The sequence below is a fragment of the Equus asinus genome, chromosome 6 (assembly GCF_041296235.1).
Source record: "Equus asinus isolate D_3611 breed Donkey chromosome 6, EquAss-T2T_v2, whole genome shotgun sequence".
NCBI lineage: Eukaryota > Metazoa > Chordata > Mammalia > Perissodactyla > Equidae > Equus > Equus asinus.
Window position 1 is genome coordinate 5,104,510 of NC_091795.1, and position 24,255 is coordinate 5,128,764.

The 24,255-nt window shown below is 42.5% G+C and overlaps 2 protein-coding genes across 5 annotated transcripts in view; one reads left to right on the forward strand and one right to left on the reverse strand.

Moving 5' to 3' along the window:
• Positions 1–11,031: 11,031 nt before the first annotated feature.
• SOWAHC (sosondowah ankyrin repeat domain family member C) lies at positions 11,032–15,283 on the reverse strand. Its single transcript, XM_014829956.3, has one exon. It carries the CDS (start codon positions 15,145–15,147, stop codon positions 13,621–13,623), a length of 1,527 nt encoding a protein of 508 aa, XP_014685442.2. The 5' UTR covers positions 15,148–15,283; the 3' UTR covers positions 11,032–13,620.
• Positions 15,284–15,473: 190 nt separating this feature from the next.
• Positions 15,474–24,255, forward strand: part of SEPTIN10 (septin 10) — a 67,364-nt gene continuing 58,582 nt past the window's right edge. The window contains exon 1 of one of the 4 annotated variants that reach the window (XM_070511470.1): positions 15,474–15,823. In XM_070511470.1, the coding sequence (XP_070367571.1) occupies positions 15,585–15,823 (239 nt within the window). In that variant the 5' untranslated portion in view covers positions 15,474–15,584. Of the gene's footprint in view, positions 15,824–15,863; positions 16,014–24,255 lie in introns of those variants that run through there. The other 3 variants (XM_070511468.1, XM_070511473.1, XM_070511469.1) reach the window with 3 other exon arrangements.

Consider the following 24,255-nt stretch of genomic DNA (forward strand, 5'->3'; position numbering starts at 1 on the left):
AAGGATCCATTGTTTAGCCATGTTCTGTATGGAGTTTAAAGAATACTGTGGCCATGCTGTGTTACAGAAGAAAATCATCCCTTTTGAGACATTGGCTTATGGCTATTATTAGACCACCTACTCAGAATTAGCCCCAGTGGGCTCCGCTTGGGGACAGACAGCATGTTTCCCTTTCCAATACACAGAGGCAGACAGACACATAGATTCAGACAGAGAAAAGCCAGACACCAGTGAACTGGTGCCCAGATTTAGGGTAGAAAGTCCTACAACTGTTCCCACTCCGAATGTGCGCTCCGATGGTCCCTCCGGGGACGGAAAGGACCCCAGATGGCCCCTCTACGAACAGAAAGCTCCCCAGAGGAGGGGAAGGAAGTTCACAGCTGTCTCCGAGGCAACTTACCCTATTCCAGATTGAGTCCATCGACTTACCAGAAGCAAAAACAGACACACAAATCTAGAGCCTGTTTCCTTGCCATAAGGAAACACACCGAGGGTCAGCAGTGCTGGGCCAGACGGGAAGTGCTGGGAACAGGTCCTAGGGCAAATCACCCAGGTGGTTGCTGGGCCACTTCCCAGGGAATCCCAGTCTTCCCGGGGCTGCGGAGCCATGAGCAAGAGCCTCCTGGCTGGCTCCCCAGATTGCTACCAGCTGCAAACATAGGTTCCCTATGTGCCACACGAGAGGGGCCAAATGAAAACTGGAATGCCAGACTTATGGCCAGGAAAGCACTTTTGTTTCAGGTGACATCAGCTGGGAGATAAGAGTGAGCCCTCAAATTCATCTTGTCTTCCCAAACAATGGGAGGCGAGGTGTTTTAAAGTTTGCAAGGAATGAGGCTGCTTGTAGGGAGGGGGAGCCTGTGGCCTTGCTGGTTGGAGCTTTCCCACCAGCCTGCATTTGGCCTTGTGAGGCCACCTTCAGAGAGGAGGATGGCAAGATAAGGGAATCCACAGGTGGATGTCCTTAGTTGTCTGCCTCTGTGGTGGGTGGTGGATTCTGGTGCCAGGAAGCCAAGGAGTAAGCAGGGAAAGGGGATGAGTGCTTTTGTTTTAACCCCATATGTGCTGGGTCTAATGTCAGGGAACTGATATCAGGGCCGGTATCACGAGCAGGACAAGATGACATCTGCAATCCTACAGCTGCCACAAGTCAACTGCCAGTTCACACAACATGGCGTTCTGTCTGTTGAAGCTTCAAATAACTAGATATATTTTCAATATATGTTTTCCAAGTTTTTAATCTTGGAAACTTTCTATCCTTGTATATCCTTCACTGTTATCTCCACAAGTCTTCCTGATCCTCCAGCTGGAAATTATCTTGTCTCCCAAACCTTAGTATCACCTTGTCTGTGTAGCCCACATAGATTTTTCCCATTCCTTCCCGCTCTGCAGCTATTTGTGGGCATGTTCTGTTTTACTCCTGACTGAGCGTCCCTTGAGGACAGAGCCTGGGACATCTGGATCATTGTTATCTCTACAGAGGAAGCACATGGCTGCTCCCCTTCTGCAATCTCTAGAGTTACTTTTTAATAAATAAAGATCAGCAAACTGCACTGTATATATGTGTGTATATATATATACACACACATACTCATACACATATTTTCATGTTTACCATTCAAATTAGTACAGACTAGTATTGAAATTTGAAAATAAATTCTCAATTTAGTAAATACTTGTAAAGCTAGTGTTTATATTAAGGTAGAAATTTATCATTTTTCAAGCTTATGGAAATAAGTCCCGGAAAAATGAAAATCAGTATAATTTATTTTAAAAAAAAAACCTTTAAGGCCAAGTACTGTTTGTACTTCCTGGTGGCTATTCAGTAGTATTTTATATTTAGTCAGACACTTATAATTAAATGATTGCTGACTTGCTTGCCAAGAACATTAGCTTCCTCGAGAAAGAAAGGAATAATAAACAGAACTCGCTTAAGTATTTTTGTAAGCTTAAAAAAAAAATCTACTGGGGCTGGCCTGGTGGCGCAGTGGTTAAGTTCCCATGTTCCACTTTGGTGGCCCAGGGTTTGCCGGTTCGGATCCCAGGTGCGGACACAGCACCGCTTGGCAAGCCATGCTGCGGTAGGTGTCCCACATATAAAGTAGGGGAAGATGGGCACAGATGTTAGCTCAGGGCCAGTCTTCCTCAGCAAAAAGAGGAGGACTGGCAGCAGATGTTAGCTCAGGGCTGATCTTCCTCAAAAAAAAAAAAATCTACCGTTTAAAAGTAGATTAAATGTACTACCTGAGAGCCAGCACTGATAGCCGAGTGGTTAAAGTTTGGGGCTCTCCCCACTTCGGCGGCCTGGGTTTGGTTCCCAAGCGCAGAACCACACCACTCGTCTGTTAGTAGCTATGCTGTGGTGGTAGCTCACATAGAAAAATAGAATGACTTACAACTAGGATATACATTCAAGCACCAGGGCTTTGGGGAGGAAAATAAAAAGAGGAAGACTGGCAACAGATGTTAGCTCAGGGCGAATCCTTACCTGCAAAACAACAAAAAAATGTACTACCTGAGATGTGCTGCTTTGAAAAGACAGCATGTAATCAAATTGGTGACATGCGTTGAAACAAAATGTGGATAGACTGAAAAAGACCTAAACCAAGCAGACAGCTTTGGGGAAAAAGGATGAGTTTAGCAGAACAATGCATCCACCTAGAAAGTGTGAGGCTACAAATGAGGGAGGCTTACACTAGTAGACTGAATGTGACCATATCGGGAACAACAGGGGAGACCTGCCGTAATGGTTAGTGATCAGTCACTTGTAACAGAAACCAAGAGAAGGGGGTTTACTGCAGGGCCCTAGGTGTCTGGAACATCTTTGCAAGCATCAGAGAGGCAGGCTATAGGCTGAGCTTTTGGGACCGTCCCAGAACACCACCACGGAAGAGGGCCACTGGAGCTGCCCCCTCTGTTACTATTTGGAAGATGGAGAAGCAGGAAGTCACTGCCCTCGCTGTATCAAAGTTAAACACACGCACACCCTGCCGCCCAGAAATACCGATGTATATCCACGAAAAGCCTTTCAGTAGAGTGGGCATAGCACTGCTATTAACAGTGGCCCAAATGAAACAGCTCAACTGACCATCAACAGTACAAGAGATAAATCACGTTATAGCCACACAACTGTATAGCAATGAGAATAAACATCTGTAAGCAACAATATAGCTGAATCTTACGAAGATTGTTGAGCAAAAAAAGGAGAAAGTACTACATGATTCGTTTTATATAAAGTACAAAAACAGCCAAAATTAGTCTATGGACTTAGAAGTCAGGACAGTGGCACCCTTGTGAGGCGGGTGGTGACTGGAAGGGGCATGAGAGGGATTTCCAGGGTGAAGGTAAGGTTTTGTGTCTTGTTCTGGGTGCTGGTTACACAGCTGTGTTCAGTTTATGAAAAGCCATTGTTATATGCAAAGAATGTGTGTGCTTTCTGTATGTATTTTATATACTTCCATAAAAATTTTTTTTTCAAATCACTCCCTCAACTATGGATGTAGGCCCACATTGCCCCACCCCAGTCCACACCAGCCAATCAGAAGCCTGCACACTGTTCTAGACATCCACAAGGCTAAGGAGCAAACCAGGGCCCCAGTCCCAGGAAACACCTCCATCGCCAGCTCGTCTGCTGGCATAACAGAGGCAGAACAGCTGCACCTCACTTTGACCTTCCTAATCTGCAAGGCAGCCGTTTGGTGTAAGCCAGTCTAAACCAAACTTCTCAGATTTGAGAGTCTGAGAGGCAGAGCTGTGAGTCTGAGAAGTGGGCCAGTTTCCACAGTGAGGCACGGACAGGCGGTAGGAGGGAAGTTGTGTCACCAGTCTGCACATCAGCCTCACTTTCCCCTAACTGATGTTCCTGACTGTGCCTCCTTAGCTTAATTCTGCCCACTCTGTTGACAGCTGAAAGCCAGCCTTCTCAGGACATTCCTACTTTATCCTCCAGATTTTATTCTGAATGAGTTCAGACAAACAGCAAAACAAGGAAGAATGGAAAAGCCATGACACAGAAGATCAGACTGTGCCTATCTTTGTTCTTCTTTGTGTGCAGTATTTCAAATACACAGAAAAATACAATAAACAAATGTACACCACCACCCAGCTTTATTGTATTTAAACATCCTGCTATGTTTCATTTTGATTTTTTTTAAAAGAAACAAAACACCACAGATATAGTTAAGCTTCTCCACTTCATTCTCCTTTCCCCCAGAGGTAATGACCATATTAAATTTGGTGTATATCACTCCTATGCTTTTTTATACTATTACTACATATGTTTGTATCCTCAAATGAAAGAGAATATTGTTTTATTTTCAAACATTAAATAAAGTGTATCATACTCTACATTTCAGTCTGTAATTTGCTGTTTTTTCACTTAGCACTATGATTTTGAATTTAATCCATGTTGGTATACATGATTTTATTTTATTTAATTTTAGCTGCTCTGTGATATGTCATTGTACTGTAGTACAATTTATTTATCTGTTGTCCTTATGCTGGAAATTTGGGTTGTTCCCTTTTTTGTTTTATTAGAAACAAGCCTGTAACAAGCATGCTTGAGCCTGTGCCTGAGGTCTCTAGGGCCAGTGCTTCCAGTTCCTGGACCTTGTTAAAACACAAATTCTGATTCAGCAGGTCTCAGGAGGAGCCTGAGACTCTGGATTTCTAATGAGCTCTGAAGTGATGCTGACGTTATTGGTCCGAAGTCCACCTTTCGAGCAGGAAATGTATGGAGAAGTGGAGTTGTTGGGTTAAAGGATATACATATCTTTAACTTCATTACATTTTCCAATGTAATGAAAATTCATTTCTATTTTCCGCTCCATAGGGGTTCTAATTTACACAGATTCTGCGCACGCGAGTTCCCTTTGCTCCATATTTTCACCAACACTTAGTATTGTAAGAATTTACAATTGTTTAGATTATTTTACAGTTTCTCTCCATACCTGAATGTGGTATGTTATGTTAAACAGATTTTCTGATTTTGAGCCAACCTTCCATTGCTTGGGGGAGTACTTTACCAGAATTTGCCGAATTTGATATACTATTATTAAGGAATTTTAAATCTAAGTTAATAAGTGAGATCAGTCTATAATTTCCTTTTCTTGTACTCAATCAGTCTGATTTTGATACCAAGATTACATTAAACTCATAGAGTGTTTCTTTTTATATTCTCTGAGACAGTATATGATAGGAAGTATTTCTTCGTGGTGTGTTTTGTTTGTTTTAAGAGAGTACAGTGTTGGGGAGAAAGAATGACTTCTAAATAACAATTCAATTTCTTAAATGGTTATTTGGTTTTTAAAGACTTTCTATTTAAGTCTTTTTTTTCTAAAACACTATCTATTTAATATTAGTTTTCAAGTTGTTAGTATACAGTTGCTGTACTGTTTTAGCATAATTTTTTACCACCATCATTGTTTACTATTTTTTTTTGCAGTTTGATTTGAGTGATTAACCTAATTATTTTCAGTTTTTAAAATGAATTTCATTAAGGATATAAATTTGGCTCAAATAGCACTTTAAATGCATCATGCAAATCTTCATATATAAAGAGTAATTTGAGTGTAATTCGCTTCTCGACCCAGTATGTTGTCCCTTCAGATGTGAATTTTTTTAACTCATTAGAATTTTAGGAGCACAATTTTAGGGTTCCAAAGAACTTATTAAAAAACAAAAACTATTATTGTTGATCTAATTTAATTGCACTGTGGTAAGTGAATTGGTTTGTATGATATTGATTCTTTAAAATTTGTTGAGACTTCCTTTGTGACCTGTAAATGGTTAATGTTTGTAAAATTTTCTATGAATAGTGGAAAAGATATATTTTAACAATTTGTTAAGTACAGGGTTCATTTATAAATATACTGATTAAGTAGCTTACTTAGTTATTCAGATATTCCACATCCATTCCAATATTTGGAATGTATGATCTATCAGTTCCTGAAAGGCATTTTAAAGCTTCTGTTCTGATTTATCAATTTCTTTTTGAAATCTGCATACTTTTAATCTTCTCCAGGGGAGCTCTGGGTGTATAATCATGATCTTTGAAAAGGAAATAGCCTGATTTGGTGAGAGAAGACGGAAAAGGAACTTTGATAGTGAATCTCTTTAATTCTACATGTCATTTGTTTAGTACTTTGTAGTATTTTAAAACATTTTCATATCATTTAAATCTTAAAACAACTATGTGTGATGGGCTGTACAGGATATATCATCTCTAGTATATAGACGAACTATTGAAACTCAAGATACGTAGCCTGCCTAAGTGTAAATGGCACAAAAATGACAGATCAATTTTCCAGTGATAAGAAATAATGGTCATTTTCAACGAGAAAATAAAGGATCTATGTTTTGCATGAGTCAATTTTATCTAAGTAAATATTTTTAAATACTCTAATGAGGACTGATTGGGGGTGAGATCAACAGGAATTGATGAAAACTCTGAATTACAAGATGTTACAAGTGCAATCCATTTCTATTTAGTAAACTCAAACTAGGCTGACAAATTTCTGCTTCAACATAGGTCCCAGTGTTAAAGAATGCTGAGCCTGACCTGCAGCTGGGCTTCTGGGGCATGATCATAAGCATCTATATTATATAATTTTCTAGTTAAAATGACCTCAAAGTTTATCCTGCCTGCCTTTCCACTCAGTTCAGGAATTCTCTCTTCAATATCCCGCAGTGATGGTAGCATTACCCTGGAACAAAAGGCACATGGCAGTGGTTTAAGGTCTTTACCGGGCAACGTGTCCCTTAAATATTCCTTTATTCTGTTCATTTGCTTACCAAAATCTCTCCTCATAATTAGTTAAGAGGTTAAGTTCGATGTAGCCCAAATCTGAATAAATGGATTTTCTGTGTATAACCAAGAGACAGTGAGAGATGTATGGAAGGACCCAAGGAGAGAGGATCTGCAGCAATCAGCATCAGAAACACAAACATCTGGACTGCATGGTACTCATTATCCTCCCATAAGGGAAGGAAAAGAAGAGCAGAGACCTCAAATAACATTCCCCAGACAGCTAGAGATGGCTTCCAATGAAAACCTCAGGGAACAGTCTGAGAGAGAGAAATAATGCTTATGGAATGGGCAAGGTGGGTTGAAAGCATATATCATGGTCTATAATGTTGGCTGGAATAATAAAGGTAACTGATTCTGTGAATAATTCTGGACTGACTGGCAGTGGATGCACTGAGACGAAGCCGGAACCTAGGTGGAGCTCCCAGGGAACCCAAACTGTAACAAGTCCTCTTCTCCCCTCGGAAGCCTTACAGTTACCATGTGCTTAAGATGAGAATCTAAACACTAGCTTTGTTTCCCTTCTTCAATATCTGCATTCAACCTACTAAAAAGTGAATAAATTATTTTAAACCCAGGAGAGAAGCCAGCCTGAATTAAAGTAGTATAGAATAATCCAAAAATATCCAAAAGTATAGAAGGAACAACGGTCTGGAGTTACGCTGCAGAATGTAAATGGGGAGAGATGAGTAGTTCTTTTCACCCTGTCTGCTTCAACACTGTCATTTGTTTAAACCCATGAGCATACATTACATTTTTTATATAAAAATAGTTAATAAATTAAAGCAAGGCACTTTTATTCATTTGAAGTACATGTGTAGTTAACTGGGTATCAAAGTTGTAGCAAGCGACTCTTTTAAGAGCAATTTGCAAACAATAAGCAAATATTCTTAAAGATTCTGTTCTTAAAAACATTCAAATATCACCCTTGGATAAAGCAAAGGTAAGCTTCTGTCTATTCCAAAATGAGTTACCAAAAGTCAGATTTAGTGGGTTACAAATTTAGAAATTTATGGTAAGGAAAATGGATGCTGTGTTGGTGGTTTTCTTCCAGGTCGACCTTTAATCTCATGATTCTGCGGACGTGGACCCACCCCTTCCATTACTGCCTAAGTGCTCAGACAAGGCAGGGAGAGGGAAAGTGAGCCTAAAAAAAGAAACAGAGCCACACCCTATACATTTTAGCAACTCTACTATTCTGACCTATGGAAATGTTCTTTCCCAACCCAAAGAAATTTTATCCTGGGTGAGAAGGAAAAAAACAAACACCTTAAAACTGGCTCTAATCTTATTCCCGTGCAGTAATGTTAGGGTGTTAAAGTCAATATCTGTCTGGATCATAGTGCTTGTTTGTGGTTTTTGTTGGGTCTCTTATACAAGAACCATGAATTTTCTACATCATTTCCACATCAATAGTGGCTTGTAAGCTTCTGGCCGGTTGCCTGCATCTCACATTCCCGGAGAAATGGCGTAGGCTGGTGATCACCACGAGCCCTAGAGCGGTGCTGCCAGAATTCAAGGCCAGGCCCTGCCACCACCTAGCTTTGTGAACCTGGGCAGCCAGCCGGTTTCTGCACCTCAATTCCCCATCAATAAAATGGAGATTCTAGAATTGAATGGGGCAGGGAGTTCGGAGAACTAAACAGCTTCCTTTTCATAAGTGCTTAGAACCTAGCCTGGCATACACAGTAAGCTTTCTGGAAGTATTAGCTGTTCTCATACGACCAAAGAAAACTTTTGGCCCAGTTTAGAATCTCCGTAGTGCAGAGTCAGCATCAGCCGTGGCATTGAACTGCTACCTACAACCAAATAATTGCCTCTGAATGCAAACTTGTTACGGATTGAATGTTTGTGTCCCACCAAAATTCATATGTTGAAACCTAACCCCCAGCGTGATGGTATTAGGGGGTGACGCCTTTGGGAGGTGATTAGGTCATGAGGAAGAAGCTCTCATGAATGGGATTAGTGCCTTTATAAAAGAGATCCGAGAGCTCCCTTGCTGCTTCTGCCATGTGAGGACACGGCAAATAGAGACTGTCTATGAACCAGGAAGCAGGCTCTCACCAGACACTGAATCTGCCGGTAACTTGATCTTGGATTTCCCAGCCTCTATAACTGTGAGAAATAAATTTCTGTTGTTTATAAGCCACTCGGTCTATGATATTCTGCTATAGCAGCCCAAATGGACCAAGACAAAACTAGAAGGTCACATTATCAATATCAGAAACTTCTGGACAAATCCCAAGGATGCTCAATTATATTTCTAGACCATTAAACTCAAAGTTTCTTAGAGACATAGAAGAGTATTCTAACAGGCATTTCCAAGCTCTTTGATGGGAAAAGCATAAAGCTGGGTTTAAAAAGAACTTATATAGTGCTACTTCACTGGTTAACTTACTTAATTCTAAGTCAGGCCAGTTTTGGCTAAACCTTTGGTCAGAATGGATATGGCCCAGAGCAATGTTTCACAAGACAAAATGAGTCACAAGGGTGCTTTAAAATGATCTATTCTAACTTTTCGGGTGCTCATGTAACCTCTGACCAATTATTCCCAAAGGCTGAGTATTCTACCTTATGAGACAGTCCATGGCATGTTTAAAATGACTATGAAAAAGTTCTCTGAGCTAAACTAAACCTCTTCCTGTTCTTTTACTCTTTGAGGTTTCACAGAACAAGTAGTCATTTGTATACATGATGATACTTAGAATATTTAAAGCCAGTTAGAGTGGATTCTACTAGAGATTATATACTTGAGTCGACTCCTAAGGCAAAACTTTCTTATGATCAAATTTACTCTCGAAAATCTCTTAAATTGCTGCAAAGTAAAATCTTAATAAAGCCGAGTTTACCTCCAGGATTGGAACAGATTGTTCTTTTGGCTGGCCAGCAGAGGAAGTAGCTGACTGGCAGTTAGGAGCCATGTTGAATGAAAAATACCTTCATTCACTTGGCATGAATGTATATTGTTGAAATTATCCATATGATGCAGCATTACAAAATATTTCATTAGCGTTTCCCATTAAAACAACAAAAAACACTTATTGAGTACCTTCAACATGCCAGGCATCGTGCAAGAGTAGGGGCCCTTGTTAAACATACCTCACCAATAAACATGGAAAACTAGGCAATTAACTGAGTGGGGAAGCCACTTCCTGAGATGAAACTGACATTTATAGAGAAGATAAAGAAGAAGGTATGGTAACAGGAAAGCAATGTTCTTCAGAGGATAAAATCAGATAGTGATGCAACCAACTCTACTGCTCTATCTGGAAAAACAAGTTTACAAAGTGTCATCTTCTAGCTCTCTAATATTAATTATTTCATGAAAATTTGAGTCATCATTGAAGGAACAATGGTTTGCAGCAAATTCCCAGAGTATTTACATTCAGGATTAACTTACAAGAAAAATACCACTTATTTAGCAAAATAAAAAAATAATTTTTCACTAGGAAAAACTGCAAAGTTATCTTTAAGTGGGCTGCTCAATGAATCCTTTTAAGATGCACACTTCTAAGGAAAGATGTCATCCTGAAACAGAAACTAGACTTATCTAGTCCTTCAGTTGCACTGAAAATTGTTTTATAAGTTGTTATAAGTCAACAGCAGCAAGGAAAAACCCTAGCAGCAATTATAACAGGATCTTCCCAAGAGAGAGCAATGGCGGACAATTACAAGGATTCCCACATTCCTCTGCCATCTGAAGAGGTGAATTTTGTTAAAAGATCAAAGGCAGCTTTGATGAGGAAATGAATTCATTAATGTCCAATGCTTGACGGATATTGAAGAAAATGGAAGAAGGCATTCCCATACCTTTCTTAAGATCCGGTCTGGGTAGGGAAGGTTTACGGTAGATGGCGTGTGCATGGGCCAGAGGGTTTTTTTTTTAAAGGTGTGGTGGAGGTACTACCTTCCCAAGTTGATTCCTCCATCACTGGTGCCAAACCATAGCACTTTTGCCAAAATTTGGCAATACGAAGTGCAGAAAAGATGTTGTGGAAAGCAATGAATCTTAAGACCTAACTAACTGCCATTTACTTTGTGACACTGAATAGCCATCAACCTTCACTTCCTTACCTGTAAATTAGGGATATATGGCCAGTAACTTTGAGGGATAGGAAAGGGATCAAATAAACTGAAACTTCAAAAAGCATTGTGTGAACTATAAAACACTATACAGGTAAAAAAGTATAAAGGACTACAGAGGTTTAGACGATTCAGAGAAAAAATCTAGTGTGAACCTTTTATTTTGATAAAACAAAATTTACTATAAATTTTACATTTGAAACTCCCAAACTTTCACTTACTTATTTTTAGAAATAAGAGACAAGGCATCTTGGACTCCAAAATACCATTTTATACACCATAAAAGTGAAAACAATTGTGACAAACATTCACTAGTTTCAAGCGTACCTGTAAGAAACGCATGGACATACCTGGGTTTTCTAATCAGCTTCCCATCAACAAACATCTAAGTAACTGACATTTATATTCCCATTAACGGTAGACACAATGCCACAAATATCAAATTACACAAATCATTTGCTTTTTATAATCTCAATTTGGAAACTGAAAATAAGAGGAATGTAGAGTTAAGTAGCTGAAAATGCTACATTTACTTCACACGAGCACATCACGACAACGAATGCCAGAAGTAGTTCCCCTCAGGAATGATTTTTGAAAATTTAAAGTATACTTTATCCAAAAAGTTAAACTGTTTAGTGTGAAAGGCAAATTGAATGAAGTATTGACTCAATCTCTAAAGATCTAGCAAATTATAGATTTTGTGCAGTTACCAACACACACAGTTGAGAATACTGACCGTCCAAGAGAACACATGGATGGTTCTGAAGTGTCTGCTCTATAGTTCACTTCAGCTTTACATGTCAATGGAACGTAAGATTCCTCGATGGGAGGTTATTCTGCACTGGATACAGGTCACATGTATGATTCAGAACGAACGACTGTTCTTCACCTTTGAGGAACCTATTGTTAATTTATACAAAGTTAGATTTTTTCACCCACATGTATGGATAAAAGTGCTTCTGAAATGTACGTGGTCCATTTCCATTATCCTAAAACAAAAGTGAAGGCACACAAATGGATAATAGTTTATATATTGTATGTGCTTTTCATCAGTCTTCAAACAAATTCAGATGCTATCTAGAGAGGTGTGACCAACTCGTTACAAATTTCTACAACTTGAGAAATTAAAGATCTAAGAACTCTCTGAACAGTGCAGTCCTGTGCAATTCACATATTGGTTCACTCGCTCTGCAAGCTGGTGAGTCACTCCTTAATCTCTACAGGTTGCAGGTACTTACGTTTCAGCAATTATAAGACCAAAAAGACTACGGGAGACGGACTTGTCGGGGTGAGTCTCCCACAAAAGTTGCTTTGCATCTTGTTACAAATCGATTTAATATGTTGAATTAAGTTTTACAATCACCATAAAGACATTTACTCTGACAGAGTTGAAAGAAATTAAAAACCACACAAGTCTCTAATTTTAATGAGAAGTATTTTTCATTTATAAACAAAGGAATGTAATAGCCAGCAGCATTGAAATATAGAAATAGTTCCATCTCTTCTCTTTTCCCTTTTATAAAGTGCTATTCTTAACAGAGTAGATTTACTATTCAGCTTGTCAGTAACTTCACTGTACGTCTCTAAGAGATTCAAGGAAACGCTGGAAAATTGAAACGATTTTGTATTTTAAACATTTGCAAAACACTACTACAAAGCATAGAGACTATGAATGGATCGTATCAGTAAAATAAAAAGCGTACCTTGAGAATCATTGAGTTGATTTAATAATTACTTCACAGAAGCATACGCTAACATTTATGCCAATTTTTGCTGTCTAAACCAGAAACAGTTTCTGCAGGCAATTCAACTCTAAGCACCATCAAATAGGGTCATGTCAAATAATTCCAATGGTTATATGATCCCCAGAACAAAAACTCTGGCAAATTTAGACTTTTAGAATAGCAAAACCAGTGAGAATCAGAACCAGAGGCAATATTTTACTTAAAGTACCAGAGAGTGTGAAAAGTATTTTAAATAAAAATTGTGTAGTTAATAAAGTACCTCAACACTCAGTGCAGTGGGATGAAATATAGTTAAGAGGAAACCATACTGCGGACTAACTCAAAGGTGAATGTTGCTTATTTCTTTAGTTCAGTGATTAAAGCTGAAATTGCTTTAAAAAAAAAATAGTTGAACACTACTTGCAATACAAATAGGATGCCAAGAGGATTTCCATTTTTATTCACATTATTCACTAACTAGTATTTTGTGTTTCAACTTTGACTCAACCTTCAGTAGTATCTTAAAAAGCAAATTCAATTACTGTAGTAAAAAAACAGGGCAGTATATAGTTTGTTCACACTCACAAATACTACCAGTTTCATTACAATTTGCATTTCTTGTTGCTCTTGGAAGAGTAAACACTTTTAAAAACACACATAGAAGTGCAATATTCCTTACTTCACGTGGCATCCAGCAATGGTTAACTCAAAGGAACCCTCAGTCATCAGTTCTGCACCCCCAATGTAGATAGATTTCTGGTCCTTAGAAACAGGGACTCCAGGGCAGAGGGGTGGCATGGGGAAAAGAGGCCCAGGTCAAGGTTTGATGAAGCACTTGGAAATCCCCTTCACCCAGGATACTGGGGGGGAATTCCTATCACCTATTCCAGCCCCCAAGAAAGGATGGAGAATTTATCCTAAGTCTTTTCTGCCTCACTTCCTCACCTACATCTAATATGGTATTCCTAAAGCCACATAAATCTTAGAATTTTCTAAAAGAAATTGTTTTTACCCAAATACATTGGATTTCGGTCTCAACTTGAATGAAGAGGAGTGGCCTTTAAGAGACCGATCCTCCTCTTCCTCCTCCCCCTCCTCCAGCGGCTGCTCCGGATCTCGGAAAGAGCATGGTGTGGTGTGGATGATCTGGGTTCGGAAACGGATTTTGTTGAGTCGGGGTTTTATCCGCCCAGTGGAGCTGCCTGAGGCTTTGCGACCTTGCTCCTTTGCTTTGCCTCCAGCCCATCCGTCAGCCAAGTGGTGATGGTGGTGATGATCCCCTCCATCCTCCAGGACGTGGGAGAGTTTGTAGGTGATGAGATGTGAGGGGAGCACCTTGGAAAGCCTCCAGCGCCCACCCCCGCTGCCGGCCGCGCTCTCTCCGTCCTCCTCGTCCAGGGCTCCCACCAGGTTCTTGATCTCCTCCGCGATGCTCGGACTCAGGTACTGAGAGGCCTTTTTCCCACTGTAGTCCCTGATGTCCACGTCCGCGTCATAGGCCCCCACCAGCAACTTCACCACCTCCACGTGCCCGTGCATGGCTGCCAGGTGCAGGGCGGTGTAGCCTCCGCTTGTCCTGGCATTGATATTCACTGGCAGCTGGTGTTTGTTGGCGAAGTTGACCAGCATGGCCAGGAGCTCCTGCCTGCCGTGCTTGGCGGCCCAGTGCAGGCAGGTGAAGCCTGTGATGAAATCTCGCTTGGCCAGCAGGCCAGGCTCACAGGTGAGCAAGCCTTCCAGGCCGTCCCACTTGCCGTCCGAGGCGGAGAGCATCCACGCGTGCTCCAGAGGGTCCAGCGTCACCGAGCCCCCGCCGCTGCTCTCCTCCTCGGCCGACGACGAAGCGACGGACGCGCTGTCCGAGTCGCCCCCGCTTTTGCAGCGCCCTCCAGCAGAAGAGCCCCCGGGGCTGCTGCCCCCAGGACAGACGCTCCTCTTCAGCTGGGGGGAGCTGCCCATCACAAGGTCCCGGAGGTTCTGGCGGGTGGACCTCGGGGCGGCGATGCCCCCGGGCGGGCTGCCCCCGTCCGCCTCCTCCCCGTGGGGCGCGGGCTCCAGGTCCTCGCCGGGGCCAGGGGCTGGCCCACGGGGCGGGGGCTGCGCGTCGCGCCGCGAGTTCTTCCTCCGGGCCCCGCCGCTCCCGCTGTCGCCGACCGGGCTCGGCGGCCGGAGCGCGGCGGCCGCGAGCTCCCCATGCCCGTCGTGCGGCCCGCAGCCCGGCCCCGGGGGCGCTTCGGGAGGCGCCGCCTCCGGTGGCTCGGGCTCCGCGGGCGGCGGGCCCGGCGGGGGCGCGGCCGCCTCGCAGAACCTTCTCTTGAGGTGCACGTACTTGCAGCCGTCGGCGGGGTCAGCGCGCACCGTGGCCACGGCGTTGACCAGCTCCTTGAAGCGGGCGCGGGCGCGGGCGCGCTGCTCGGGCTCGCCGCCCAGGGCGCCCGCGAAGTGCTGCACCAGCTCGGCGTGCCGAACACGGCCCCCGCGCGCCGCCAGGAAGCGCAGCACGGCCTCGGGGCCCAGCTCCGCCGGCCCCGCCATCCGCGGCCGCGCTCTTGTGGGCGGCGGGCGGCTCAGCCCGACCCCATCGCGGCCCGCTCCACGGGGCCCGCTCCGACCGACGGGACGGCAGGCGGGGGCTCACGCTCCGCGCCACCGCGTCTGAGGGCCGGCACAGCCACTGCCCCGCTGAGCCGCGCCCCGGGGGACACGCCCCCGCCTGCCCCGCCCACTTCCGGTTCGCGCGCCGGCCGCAATCACAGCTCCCGCCCGCCGCCGGCGGACACGCCCCCTCCGGCCCCCGCCCACTTCCGGTCCGCGCACGGGCGGCAATCACTGCACCCCCGCCGCGGTGGGCTGGCTGGGGAAGAGTCGTCGCGCTGTTTCCTCGCGTCAGTCCTGAAACCTCCTCAGTCACGCCCCCGGCACTGACTTGTCCTCTCGGACGTCGAGGGGGGCGCCCCGACTTGGCGCGGCGGATGGCGCGCGCCCCTCCCGGCGGGTCCCCGCCCCCTGGCCCGCGCCCCGCGTCCCCGAGGCCGCTGGTCCGGCCCCGCCCCGTGGAGGCCAGCCCCGCCCGTTACCCCGCCGCGAGCCCCCGCCGAGAGCCTGGTCCGGCCCCCTGGCTGCGTCGGCCGCAGGGACCGCTGCTCGGGGCCTCCGCCGGCCGCGTCCGCTCCCGCCCGGGACCATGGCCGCCGAGGGGGCGCGGCACCTGGTGAGTCCCGCCGCCCCGCGTATTTTCTCAGCGCAGACTCCGGCCGCCCCCGGCTGGGCGGCGGCGGGGCTCCCCGTTCGGCGGCGGCGGCCCGCCGGGGCGCCGGGCGGGAGCCGCCGCAGTCCCCGCAGTGCTTCTTGGCTCTGCCCAGGGGAGTCCGGAGCGCGGTTGCAGGGCTCCGCGTTTAACGGTCTGAGTGTCCGGGCGGGGACGCGTGAGGGCGGGGACGCGTGAGGGCGGGGACGCGGCGGCGGCGATCCCGGGCGCGGGCGGGGACGCGGCGGGCGTGGACGAGTGCGGGCGGGCGCGCGGCGGGCGGGGACGTGTGCGGGCGGGGACGCGGCGGGCGGGGACGAGTGCGGGCGGGGACGCGGCGGGCGGGGACGAGTGCGGGCGGGGACGCGGCGGGCGGGGACGAGTGCGGGCGGGTGCGCGGCGGGCGGGGACGTGTGCGGTCGGGGACGCGGCGGGCGGGGACGAGTGCGGGCGGGGACGCGGCGGGCGGGGACGGGGTGGCGGCGCGCCCGGACCCTCGCTCCCTGGCGGCTCAGCAGCCTGTCTGTCCCCCGGCTGTGCGGTGGCCAGTCGTCCCCCGTGAGGATGCGAGCCTTGTTTTTGCCTTGGCACCCTTGTGGACTGAAAGAATACATGGCGGTCGTTTGCTCAGTGTTTGAGGCCTTTCGAGTCACTTTGATAAGTATCTCATTTGATAGTAAGCCAGTGGTTCTCAAAGTGTGGTCACGATTGTTTTCATGACAACACCAACCTGTTACTTGCCCTCTTCGCTCTCATTCTTAGGAGTGCACGTTGAGTTTCCCAGAGGCCACGTACTGTGGAATGGCTTCACTGTTCTGAGGGCTCATGGAATATGTCCCTGTGTATACTTATCTTTTTAAAAGTTTGTTTTAATTTCCAATATTGTAAATATCAATGGTTGTAATCCGTGTTAATAAAAGCTCATTGGAGGCCTGAGAGCAAAAGATTTGAGAACTACTGGTCTAAGCGATCCCCTAAATTAGAAGGTGAGAGCAGGAACAGAGTGGAGATGGTAGCAAGCGAAGCTGGGTGCTGGGCCCACGTTCAGCCGGCCTCTCTGATGGCGCCCGGACAAGGGCTGCTTCTCCCCGTGTCAGCCCGGGTCTCTTTCACTGTCACGTGTTTAGAGAAGTCTCCGTTCTCTGTCTGGACTGCTTTGTTGCAGTTGCTGTGTTTGGGTGCCTGTGTGGGTGAGGAAAATCTGTTTTATAAACTCTTTGATTCAGAGTAGTCTTTAGAATTTAATTTGGGCTGAAAAGAGCACTTCATTTGTCTGATTTCTTGTCTATTTCTCTATTATTTTGCAATAATAAGGCTACCTTTATTTTCTAATTAGACTTTATTTTGAGATAATCGTAGATTCACATCCACTGGTGAGAAATAAGAGAGATTCCCTGTGCTCTTTCCCCAGTTTTCTTTAGTAATAACATCTTGCAAAACCATGATACAGGACCATAACCAGGACATTGACGTTGAAGCCTTGAAGACAGAGAACTTTCCTTGACTGCGAGGATGCCTCAGGTTGCCCTTTTGTAGCCACACCCGATTCCCACCCACCCCGCTTCCTCAACCCCTGACAACTGCCAGTCTGTTCATTTATATAATTTCCTCATTTCAAGACTGTTACATAATGAAATCACACAGTGTGTAACCTTTTGGGATTGGCTTCTTTTCACTCAGCAAAATTCTCTGGAGATTCATCCAGGTTGTTACGTGTAATTTGTTCGTTTTTTGGGTAGTATTCCGTGGTATGGATGTACCATACTTTATTTAAAGGACATCTAGGTTGTTTCTGTTGGGCTGTTAAGAATAAAGCTGCTATAAACGTTAGTGTACAGTAACATAATATAACGTAACAATTCTGTGGGATAAATGCCCAGGAGTATAGTTGGTGGGTCATATGGCAGTTGGATGTTTAGTTTTATAAGAAATTGCTGAAATGTTTCCCAGAGTTTCTGCCCCATTGTCCATTACCATGAGCAATGTATATGAGAGATCAGTGTCTCCATATCCTCACCAGCATTTGGTGTTCCTATTTTTTATTTAGACATTCTGATAGGAATGTAGTGACATATTGTGGTTTTAATTTGCATTTCCCTAATGGCTAATGATGTTAAACATCTTTTCATGGGCTTATTTGCCATCTGCATATTCTCTTCAGTGAAATGTCTCTTCATTTTTTTTGCCCATTTCCTAATTGGAATTTTTTTTGTCTTTTTTACTGTTTATTTTAGAGTTTCTTTTCTAGATAGTAGTCCTTTCTTGATAGGTGCTTTGCAAATGTTTTCTCTCAGTCTGTAGTTTTTTTCATCCTCTTAAAAAGAGTCTTGCAGAGCAGAAGTTTTTCATTTTGATAAAATCCATTTTATACTTTTTTCTCCTATGGATTGTACTGTTTGTATCAAGTCTACGATCTCTTTGCCTAAGCCTAGATTCCAAAGGTTTTCTCTTAATTTTTTTCAAGAAGTTTTATAGCTTATGCTTTACGTTTAAATCCATGACCCATTGTGGGTTGGCTTTTGTATAAGATGTGAGACTTAGGTCAAGGGTCATCTTTTGGCTTATTGATGCTCCAGCACCATTTCTTGAAAAGGCTATCTTCAAAATTGTTTTTGCACTTTTGCCAAAAAATCATTTGAGCGTATTTGTGTGGATCTCTTTCTGGGTTCTCTATTAACACACAGTCTTGATTCCTGTAGTGTATAGTAAGCCTTGAAATAGACTAGACTGATTCTTTAATAATTTTTCAAGAGTTTCTTCTTATTTTTCAGAATTTTTTTGGCTATTCTAGTTCCTCTGCCTTTCGTTATAAATTTTAGAGTAGTCTTATCAATATCTGCAAAGAATTTTGCTGGGATTTTGATAGGAATTAGGTTAAATCTGTATATCAATTTAGGGAGAATTGATATCTCTACTATATTAAGTCTTCCAACCTAAGGACAGGGTACTTCTCCCCATTTCTTTATATTTTCTCTTAATTTCTTTCACCAGCATTATATAGTTTTCAGCATACAAGTCCTGTGTATGTTTTGTTAGGTTTCCACCTATTTCTTTTTTTTTTTAGCAATGTAAATGGTATTTATTTTTAATTTCCTTGTCCACATGTTCATTGTTAACATATAAAAATACAGTTAATTTTGTATGTTTATCTTGTATCCTTTGACCTTGCTGCATTCATTTATTCTAGGAGTTGGGATTCCTACTAGATTCTTTGGGATTTTCTACGTAGAAAATCACGTCATATACACATAGGGGCAGTTTTATTTCTTCTTTTCCAATCTGTATGCCTTTTCTTTCCTTCATTTCTTTCCTGCCTTATGGTGCTGGCTGGGACTTCTAGCATCATTGGAATAACAGTGGTGAGAGCAAGACATACCTGCTTTGTTTCTGATGAGGGGGAAGCATTCAGTTTTTCATTGTAACTGTGGGGTTTTTTGTAGATGTTCTTTATCAAGTTCATGAAAGATATTGGTCTGTAAGTTTTTGTACTGTCTTTGTTTGGTTTGGTATTAGGGTACTATTTTGTGAAATGAACTGGAAAGTGTTCCCTCTTCTGTTTTCTGAAAGAGATTGTAGAGAATTGGTGTTAATTCTTTAAATCTTTGGTAGGATTCTTCTGTGAAACTATCTGGGCCTGGAGATTCCTTTTTTGGGAGTTTTAAAATTACAAACTTAATTTCCTTAATAGTTACCCAGCTATTCATATCATTGCATAGTGGGTGAGTTGTGGTAGAGTGTGGTTTTGTGATCCGTTCCTTCCAAGGTGTCAGATTCATGTGTATAGAATTGTTCATAGGAGTCCCTTAATATCCTTTTGGTGTCTTCAGGGTGTGTCCCGATATTCCCTGTTTCATTCCTGATATTGATAATTTGTGTTTTCTGCCTTTCTTAATTTTGCTAGAAGTTTGTCGATTTCATTCATCTTTTCAAAGAAGCAGCTCTTAGTTTCATTGGTTTTCCTCTGTTGTTTTTCTATTTTCAGTGTAACTGATTTCTGATTCTTTTTCCTTTCTTTTGCTTGCTTTCTGTTTAATTTGCTCTTCTTTTCTAAGTTCTGGAGGGGAGACCTTAGATCATTGATTTGAGACTTTTCTTCCTTTCTGTTGTATGTACTTGGCAATGTGAATTTCCCTCTCAGCAGTGCGTTAGCTGTGTCCAGGAAATTTTAGTATTTTGTATTTTCATTTTTATTCTACCTTTATTTTTTAAAGACCTCTGTGTTAAATTTCACTTGATACTCTTAACAGATTTACAGACTTTTTTTTTTAATAGAAGACGACATTAAGTCTCAGGGAGGTTTAGTATCTGCTCCAGGAGTCACAGCTGGTGGTGGTGAGATCTGCCTTGGCTCTGTTGTCTCTGCCACCATCTCCAGCATGTCCCTTATTAGTCTTTGCATGAGTTTTATGATTCCAGAGATCTTGACTGTATAGTTATTTATTGCTGACTGTGGTAGTGGATCTTGAAGTAATATTGACTGTCTTTTTCTGTCTCCTGAAACACACGCTCATAATTTTCTGCTTCAGACTGTCCTTCTAAAACCTTTAAATGATGTCTAAATCTTTTCAATTCCTATATGTATTTGTCATTTCCGGTTTCACCTGCAGTGCCTCTGAACTCTTTTTCTGTTATTTTTCAGTGAGGATAATTTGTGTATCTTAGAGGCTTCCCTCATTTGTTTTACTTTCTATCTTGAAGTGTGAGTCTTAATTCTTTCCTTTCATGTCCTGGAGTTAATTATTACCTCAGTGCCTTTGTGCATTCCCATTTCTCCATTTGGTGAGACATCCTTCTTTCCCACTGATCCAGATCCTATAATCATTATAGGATAATGAAAGACCAAGTTCCTGTCCCACCTCCTCTGGAGCTTCCCCAGAGAATCCTAAGCCTTGGCATTCTGTCATACTGCTCGTTTGCCACTTAGTCATATGCTACCTTGTAATACCTCCTAATTTATGCTTTGTATTGTTATTTAACTTTTACATCAATTAAATTTTAATGAGTCTTGCATTCTTCCCCCCTCAATTAAGTGATCTATCTTCAGGAAGAGCAACCTGTAATATTTTTTGTATCCTGCATAGCCATGATTTTATATCTTTGAGGACAAGTATTGATTATTTTTTATATGGAAAATATGTTCACGTTGAATGATTTTATACTTGTTGAATGTTAAATGCATAAATTATAAATTCTCACAGAGAACCTGTGTTACTACATAAATTGTTAACCTACGCTCCTGTTCTAATGAAGTTCCCCCTTCCACCAGGCTGCACACTCGGAGTGTCATCATACCTTTTAGGTAGGGATTCGCAGATTGCTTTTGATCCTAACATAGTCCCAGACTGTAACTACTTGTATTGATTTTTATTTATTTGTTTTGGTATGTGGGAGACAAGGAAGAAGAGTGCTTTTAAATTTTTGTATTTTAGTACAGAAAAGATTTCCTGTCTTCGAGAATGTGTATTGGCCCTTCATTTTTAACCATATGAAATCTGTTTCCTCTTTTTATTATTTTAAGCATTCCCAATACAAAATGCTTAATTCGCAAAGCTTTTTCATTGAGAACTTTAAGTCTTATACTTCTGCTTATATCTGGGAGGAAGTTTGATTTAGATGATGCTTTATTATACAAATTTATTTAACATCTTGTAGAATTTGTATCGACTACTGACTGATTTGAAGATCACGAAAATAGAAATCACATTTCTCATAGTGTCAGTAACATAACCAAAGCATTAGAAACTCTCATTTTAAATACCTTTAAAACAAATGTCATGATTTAGTCGACTGGGATGTAGCACTTATACTTTGTTAGTATTAATTACTTTGAGTAAATATGCATATTTCACTCCAGTATTATTCTTGTCTTTGAAATTTTGTATTTGGCAGTTACACTTTTTTGAAGTTAACTACTTTCTCTGTATTTCTCAAAAAGTCCAGAGATTTTTCATTGAGGATTTAGCTGAAGCAGTTTAGATATACTAGAACTCGAGTTCATTACATTATATGAGTCATTCCAGAACATGTCATTTTAAAGGTGAATTTGTGTTTGCCAGTCTTAAATTTGTCCAGAATTATATTTTGGCAACCTCTTTTTCCTTGTCTGTTTGTTTTGGTTAATTTAAATAATGTCTCCAGATGTGCAGTTTTCTGTTTGGCTCCCTGCAAACCTTACTATCATAGACAAATGGGGATATCATTAGAGTTCTACCTAGTGAAAGAAGTCTTGGGTCCTGGGCTTGATGCAGCACTGCCGATTGCCTCTCTGAGTACCAGGATGCTTTTTCATCATGTGTTTGGGGCATCTATTTTGAGAAACATGGTTACTGTATTCTCTTAGGAACCATGAATTGACTATATTAGGAATTCTAGAACTTCCAGATTTCTTTCAGTTTGTTTTTTCAGACACTAGAAGTTTTTAAATAATGGGATAAATAAATTGTTGGAGCAAATTTTAAAAAGTGAACCAGGTATTGAGACTAAAAAAGGAAGGTAAAGTCAAACAGAGCAGGTGAAAGATTTTTAAAATGCAGCCTTGGGGAGAAATGAAGCTGAGGAAAATGAACCCAGGCTGTAGAATTTCACTCGTACTTCTTTCTGTTACAGGGAAGATGCTTGGAGACTCAAGTAAGAGGAAGTGGTAGCTTGTGGAGTATGAACGTGGGAGAGCTAAGGGTATAGAGCCTCTGGCGGGGAAGAGGGATAAAGATGCACCCTCTCAACCATATTCCATTTAAGGCTGTCCCAAATATTTTTCCATGTAAAGAATCCTAAATACTCTCATACCTAGACCTGAGACAGCTGATAGATGTAAAAATAAGTATATGGCAGTTTGGTAGAGATTGCATAGTAATCATTTAGTTAACAAAGGATATGTTCCAGAAATGTTTATTAACGAAAGCAGAAATTATTTAAGAGGCATAGGGTCATTTTCTGGCATGTCAGACCTGAGTAACGTAATTGAAATATGAATTAAAAGGATGCCGTATGTTGAAGAAAAGAAAATATGCATAGAAAGGCATAAGAAGGGGTTAAGGTTAGGGGAAAGGAGAGACCATTTCTGTTTGAGATTTGGATGTGGGGAGGGACCAGGAGGCCGAGCTGGCCCTGCAGGTCCTTGCCATGCGTGCTGTATTTCCCAGCCCCTCCAAACTAGTTTCAGGCAGCCTAGTGTCACAAGACTAAGGAGCTTACCGAAGATAAGGAGGAGAACTGTGAGACATCCTCTCTGATCTCCTTTCCCCTCTCCTCTTAAGAACCAGATAGAGTTTATCCTCCTGTCTGTGTGGGCCGTGTTTATGGAGACAGTGAGGAGTCCTGTTGTTCCAGTTAGACAGCATGATCTGTATAGACAGGGGTCATAAGTAGTGAAGAATATTGATGGATACCATAAGTCTTTTGTCAGTGGTCTGTACTCCACTTTTTTCATGGACAAATATAAGTTGTACACGGTGATATTTTTGCTTAGTTGAATGTGTACTCTTTAGCTGGAATGTTATTTTGAGCTATGAATTAAGCCAGAATTGCTTAAATGATTTTCAAAAAATAAAATAAAAAGATGTCTGTTATAAAGGAGCTTTGTTTTAAAAGGAGTTGTTCACTAGGGTAGTCCTTTATGCGTAGATGAGAAATTGTCCACATTGACAAATTGGTAGCTAGTACCGTTCAGTCTTCAGGCCAGTGATTCAGGGCTTCAGAAACAAAAACGTTGAATTATCCCCCCCCTCCAGTATGATCTTCAGCATTTTCCTGTTTATGTTGCTTGAAATCTACTTATTAAAAGGTCTTTTTTCCTCTTGGGAAAGTATAGCTAGCTCAGGGAAAGTCAGTCAGTGGGTCACTTTCCTAACACCTGGTGTGATCTTGGGAATCCAGAAAGTAGGCATTTATTAGGCGTGAGTGCAGGTGGGCACTTTTGATCTAGGACCAGACCGGGTGAGGAGACTGGGAGGGAGCAGGACAGCATCGGGAGGGCTACAGAGGGAAGGTGGGAAATACTAAATGCAAACGTTGCCTGTCTCAAGGTTTATCCAGCGTAGGATTGCTCAACCTTCCTTTGATTATTGCCCCTGCAAGAGAAAAATTAAATTTATGTCCAATTTCATTAATTAAGAACATTTAATTAATCTTATTAAATTAATACAGTTTATTCATTAACTTTAAGTTCTCCCTAATGAGAGGAATTCACTACTAAAGAATAAGTTTTTTTCACATAGGGTTGAACTTTGTAGGGCTTCAAACCGTTCATTTTCTTTCATCCCCGAAAAGCCAATTCCTACCATGTTCATGTGGCGGTGTAATATCCCTTTGAGAACGCATAATCTACAGTTAGTCTTTCTAGGAATGGGGCAACAAGTATGCTTTCTTCTTAGTCTGCTACTAGGTTTGAAAACTTA